Source organism: Crinia signifera, chromosome 5 (genome assembly GCF_055691185.1).
Source record: "Crinia signifera chromosome 5, ASM5569118v1, whole genome shotgun sequence".
NCBI classification, from domain to species: domain Eukaryota; kingdom Metazoa; phylum Chordata; class Amphibia; order Anura; family Myobatrachidae; genus Crinia; species Crinia signifera.
Window position 1 is genome coordinate 156,766,444 of NC_139221.1, and position 6,648 is coordinate 156,773,091.

At 43.4% G+C, this 6,648-nt stretch overlaps 1 protein-coding gene across 4 annotated transcripts in view; it reads right to left on the minus strand.

The window, feature by feature from the left end:
- Positions 1–891: 891 nt before the first annotated feature.
- Positions 892–6,648, minus strand: part of SLC12A7 (solute carrier family 12 member 7) — a 267,868-nt gene continuing 262,111 nt past the window's right edge. For all 4 annotated transcript variants that reach the window (XM_083188158.1, XM_083188159.1, XM_083188162.1 and 1 more), the window contains exon 24: positions 892–2,973. In XM_083188158.1, the coding sequence (XP_083044284.1) occupies positions 2,882–2,973 (92 nt within the window). In that variant the 3' untranslated portion in view covers positions 892–2,881. The remainder of the gene's footprint in view (positions 2,974–6,648) is intronic.

Below are 6,648 nucleotides of genomic sequence, written 5' to 3' on the forward strand. Positions count from 1 at the left end.
AGTGATCTTGTCTAGAGGGGAATCCTGGGTATCTGTTATTAACTCAAGTCTCCTGTGGTTCAAATTCCTTAATTATAGAGTGATTATCCGGTACCTGTGTAGTTTCACGGTCCTTGCGGCAGCCCTGCGTAGTCACAGTACTGTCCCCGCGAGCTGCAGCTCTGTCCCCGGCATCCCTGGCAAGCCTATTGAGCCCCTCTCACACAGCGCCAGTAACCGCCAGATCCCCTGCGCTGGCTGGCGCAGAGGCAATCATGCGGGCACCGGCACAATGTAATAAGTGCTGACACTACGCTGACTGACTATGCTAACTGTGTAACGCTGACAGACTACGCTAACTGCTCTGGTTAGGTGTGAACATACACACAGTTGCAGACACAAGCTGACTGCGGGAACACATCGCTGATGCTTACAGGGATGCTGATTACGCTGGCTGCGGGAACACGACGCTGATGCGGACAATGAGACTACACTGACTATGTAAGTGCTGCCGTGAAACTACACAAGTACCAATTTTCCTGTACATAACTGGGATACTTTACAATCATTTAAATACTGTATAACAATAATATCACATTGCTATTCTCCGCGAGCTCTTTTGGAGTAGTTGCCAGTTAATTTATGCGCGACCCAAGAAACCCTCGTAAAACAGAACTTTTCATTTGATACAACAACATACTGTATGCATGTGTAGTGTTCTGGTTTGCTGGGAGTATCTAATATGAAGAAATAGTGTGAATTTATTAGAATTTTATGCAGGACACACTATACGGAATTCTGTAAAACCAAATGTTATTGACCCCAGGCCTTTTATATATACACATATAAGACTTTCTCTTGAATCTCCAAAAGTCAACTACTTTATTATTGTAAATAATCAGCCAAACATATTACATGGATAAAACCAATTTGACCACATTTAGAAATGAATAAAATTATAACCTACATAACAAAATGAGCACATTTATTTAAGTAACACAACCAAATAAAATATTTATATTAGCATATATTAGTAAAGTATGCAAAAATATAATTAAATACAATTTACACATTTACATTAACATTGAAAATTAATAAGCATCTATTAGTTATGTGTATGAATACCCCTACAACCCATAAATTAACTTCACAACCTTAAATGATCTTCTGGGTAATGCTAATTTAAACAGATTCTAAATATAAAAACATCACAGAAAACAACACTGATAATGTACATCTTTAAAGTGAAACAATTACTGTACAATTTTTTTTTTAAAATATCCTATGAATTATACCATTTCCTGGGTATCTATGGCTGTCATTCTCCAAACCAATTTTTGTGACTGAAAAAGGCACAGGATAAATGCAGTAGGTCAACCATGGTGAGACCATTCCTACACACAACTTGACATCTAGCAGCCAGAATAGTATGTATATTGCACTAAAGTGTGGAAATGTAATCCTACAAAACGAGAAAAAGCACAATTTTGAAAAAAAAAAATATATATATTTGGGAGCATCTAGATATACCAAAGGACTGTTATGCAATATAACAGTCATTTCCATTTACAGATATGGGGCTTTAAAATGCACCTACTTAGTTCTCAAGCGGGCAGGATGTGGAGAATAATGTAGGGAATCACAGGTTTGTGCGGAAGGTGTTTAAGTGATTCAATGTTCATTATGACCCCATCCACTCATCATAGAGCTGGTTGGGGTGGGTTAAAATGATACAAATAGTGCGCCTTTGCCCTCTTAATGATCACCTGTATCTTATCTCTGGAGATTACAAAAGTCAGTAAGTATACCTTCTTTATTATGAAGGACAGTGGGAAGATAGGCAACCTAAGTGAATGCCAATTAATTGCACAAAAGGAAAACCCCTCTTCATCGATCTAGAATTCCCGCTGGAGACTTCACCATAAATATTGATATATAAAAACACTAAACATATAACAAGCTACATTCAGTAGTGTTACGCTCTGTACACATGGAACAATATATTGATGAGCAATATGTTGCTCAGTGTCCCGTTTTCATCAGCAACCAGAGATGAAACGATCATAAAGCTAGGCTCTTTATGACAATTTGGTGTTGAATGTTTACATTTATTTGCAGAAGAATAATCCCATGATGGATTTTATTGATTCAATTGTGGAATATAAATAACAGAAAAGCAGATTTTTCATCGTTACTTTTCAGTCCATGTAATTCAAAGAGAAAAATAGGTAGGGGAAAAAAAGTTTTTTTTTTTTTTTTTTTTTTTTAAATGAATAATATTTGGCTTCTTTCAAAGAAGTATATAATCAAAACAAATCAGGGGGCAGTGAGGATACCGGTATCTACTTTGCTATGGATGCAATATAGTTCAAAGAAAATTAAGACCAATATTCAGTAATAGAACAGTGGAATATAAAATGTGTTACAATGGTCATATTAATATTTCATAGTTTATTAACGCAAAATAAACCATCTTAAAACTAGATGTTTATAGGGAATAGTTGTATCCTATGTTTTTTTAAACAATAAATCCTTTTAATTGTATATTTTAAAATGTACGGCATATTGTTTTATCATAATTAAATATGAAATGTAATGTAACAAAGCATCAAAGAAATGGAACACATCATCACAGTATATTAAACGCAAGATGACGGCACATTCACTGACCCTAATAGTCACTTTTTCTGACAATCAATCTACTGTATGTAAGACCTAAAATATTATGACTACATAATGAGCAACCTTGTTGGTACTGTATTAACAATGATAGAATGTCATTTCTGGCCAGTAAATCTCATTTAGCATTTTCAAGTATAAAGGAACAGTGTAATAGCAATGTAGTCTTTTTTTCTTTTATCCACTCTGATTTTAGAAAGTCCATTTCTTCCTCCATATATTCTTACGAGTAAATGGTGATCACCTCCCGTCCACCACCACGAACAAGGAGTACTCTGTTTAAACCTTCGGTCAAAACTTCTAAAAATTCCATATCTGGCAGAAAATTGTTAAAGATTACATTTTTTTAATTATTCAGTTTTAAATGGGTGCCAGAATCCCGACTGTTAAAACCTCGACAGAAAGGCAGCGGCTATTCTCCCATGTAGGGGTCCACGACCCCCACAGAGAGAGATAATAAAATAGGTGGTGAGCGCAGTGAGCCACTGGGCCCGCATCGAGCCCGTAAGGGGCTTTGTTGTGCTCACCCCACTGTCGGAGCTCTAGCAGTCGGGATTCCGACATCGGGCTGTCTGTGTACCACACCTGTTTTAAACACAACTAAGCGTGTAGGGTATATGTAAATGCTGATACTGCAAAGCAAAGCCAGCTCTAGGCAAGATTTTGGCTGGTGCACACTAAAACCGCTGCTAGTTCAGCCTCTGAAGCAGCACCCCTCTCCCAGGACAGAACCCATCTCCCAACAGTCCAGATCATAGCAGCAGCCAGAAACATTACATTACGAGGAGTCTGGATGACTGGGGTATCCTCAACCTGCGGGTACAGAATGCTTCTCCTGTGCGGTGGGCTACTCCCGCCTTTAAAGATGGACAGGTAAGCACCCACCCAAGGGGGTTCCACCCTGAGGATGATGCCGGTCCAAGGCTGCAGGGGCGGTGTAGGCTTTGTCTACTAGCTGCACCGTCAACTGAGTAAAGAACTAGGACCAAGCAGGCTCCTGAGAGGAGGCTGTAGCTGTGGGCTTCGCCCACGCATTGTAGCAGCTTGCGTATAAGCTTTACTCAGTCATGGGGGGCAGAGATAGTGTTAAAGCTATACACTGGTACATTGCTTGTACTAGGCATACAGATGGAGCTGGCCGCTTCTTTGCTGGCGCTGCGGCAGCATCTGGCGAAGAGGCACCCCATCTGACTGAGACGCGCACGCTCCCATGAGTGGTGATGCAGCACAGGGGTCTTTACAGACCCCCAGTGCTGCTGCTCTGTCACGGACAGTGGTCAGTGTAATAGAAAAATAAAAATGAAGTTTAGGCTGCTAAACAGCAGCCACTCTAGTGGGTGCATCTGGCTCCTGCCAGCACCCGAAAAAACTGAGCTTCCTGGCCTGGAGGCGGGGTAGAGGAGGGGAGGAGTCTGGCTGCCTGGGAGGCAGATCAAGTTTACCCTCTAGGGTTCTGGAGCTCTCTCCCACTCCCCACTGTAAAGCTGTGTGGCCCCTGATGTCTCCCGAAGTGTTCCACTAGAAAAACCAAGAAAAGAATCTGACATAGTATAGGGGCTCGAAAACCACCACCATCTTGCCCAGTAACTTGTGGTACTGCCAACCCGATGGGCCAGGTGAACTCAGAATTGTCCGAACCAGCTGACAAATGTCCCTGGCCTTTAACTCCGGAAGAAATACCCGAAATAGATGGGTATCCAATATGACACTCCAAATTTAAGTCTTTCAGTTGGACACAGGTGGGACTTTTGTAGATTAGAATCCACCCGTGGATATGCAAAACCTAAATGGCCTCTGACCGGTTTTGTTGCAGTTTCTCTGCAGATTCCGCTTTGAACAGGAGAACGTCCAAACACGGGATGATCCCAATCCCTTTGAGTCTGACTGCAGCTGCCTTAACTGCCATACTCTTTGTGAACACCCTTGGGGCTGTTGCCAGCCCAAAGGAAAGCACCTAAAATTGAAGATGCAAGGCCCTTATTGCAAACGCAGTAACTACTGACGTTCTACGCAAATGGGAACGTGTAAACGTGTGTCTTGCAAATCCATAGACTCTAGGAATTCCTCTTGCTCTAGGCTCATCAGAACTGACCTCAGAAATTCCATTCTGAAGTGATCTACCCACAATTGTACATATTGGGACTTCCAAATCAGAATCTGAATGAGTTGACTGGCTTTGGCACTAAGAAGAGAATGGAGTAAAAACCCCTTCTTTCTTTCCTGTCGTGGTACCGGAATCACCACACCCTTTTCTAGGAGAAAATTTGCCACTCCCAAAAGGGTTTGTTCTGAGGTGAGCCTTTCTGGCTAACTGAGTAGGTATGAACCTCTTTGGAGGAACCCCCTTGTAGATTTATCCTGTAACCCTGGGATACCACGTTTAGGACCCAAAGATCCTGGCATAACAAGGCCCAAGTGTCCTGGTACTATAAGAGGCGACCCCCCTCCCTGAGAACAGATTGGGGAGCCTGCAGGCCGTCATGCTGAGGATTTTTCCTCACCCTTGGAGGCCTGTCCTTTGTAATTGAATGCCTGTTTAACAGCCAAAATCAAGTCCTCTATACCATGGACAGACATTTCTACATCTTTCCTCTGGTTCCAGAGCCACTCTCTGTTGTGCTCCGTTCTGCATTGTTTGTAACAATGCCCGCTCCCCTTGAGAAAGGGGGATAGAACCATGACTGTAGAGAGGATGACAATGGTTTAGGAGATATTACCAACTCATCTCTCTGTCTGTTTAACACCTGCACTAAAGCAGTAACAAACTTGCCCAGAGTAGCAGCCCATGCAGGCTTAGGCTGTACTCCCCTCGGAGCATGTGCTCCACTAGGTACAGCATTACACACATGACAAAATTCCCTTTGTGTCCTTTGCTCAGGGGTTAAATTTAGACCACATATTCTGTAGCAATTTAACATGGTCCACAATTTCTCCCCTTAACCCGCAGCATTACTGTCAGTCATGATTTCTATAAAATCACAATGTCAGGCAAAAGTACAAAGTGAGTTGCCAGAGTACTTATCTGTCTACCGGGGTAACCCTCCAGGTCAGCGGGGTAGTGTGGCCCAGTAGAAGCTTATCACTCTGTTTGCCTCAGGAAAACTTGGCACAGCCAGTGCTGTAAATGGCGCCAAACCAACAAAGTGCAGGAAGAGACCAATTGTCCCTGCTACAGCGGGGTCCGAGGCTTCTGGCCATCCACCCCCTGTGAGCCGCTCCTGACGTGCTTTCTCCCTTACCTTGTGCCTCACCCTCGTCCGGGGATGACTAGGGGTTGCCCATATCTGGGCTCCTGTAACAGGCTGTGCCCTCCGTTACGGAGTCCAGCCTGTAAACCCTGTGGAAATGGCGGCCGCCATAGCGGAGGAGCCCATCACCTATGATCACCCCCTTCGGGGAGCCAGCTCTGGGATCCCCCAGGGCCAAGGAAGCTTCCACCTTAGTGAAGCTGAAAGCGATGTGCAGAGAGAACAGACCGTGTCTCTCTGCAGACAGGGCGCTTACAGGACGCGCTTCTATCAGCCCCTGCTGCGCTGCCAGTGTGAGGATTCTTAAATAATCCTCCACTGTGTCTGCCCTAACTAAAGTGTAAAATTAATAACATAAAAAACACCTTAGCTAACTTTCTTCTGGCTGCTTTTCAGCAGCCCTTCAGCATAGCACCCACTCCTGTGGGCACCTAAACGAAACTGAGGAATCCTGGGATGCAGAAGGGAGGAGCTTGCCCCTTCAAAGCTTTAGCATAGGTGCCTGGCTCCTTTGGACCCCTCCTACATCCCAAGGTTGAGCTGTGTCACCAGGATAGGTTGAAAGAGAAAAACTGTTTACTTCATTTAATACTTTTTTCCAATTTTCTCAATGAGAATCTTTTGGCCTAGGGGTGCCGTAAAAACAGGTGCGCTGTGATTCAAAAAGCTTTGGGAACCACTGGCCTAGGCATTTACTGAGTTTGCCGATGCCTAAGGCCAGCTCTGCAGTGAAGTGTTTAAC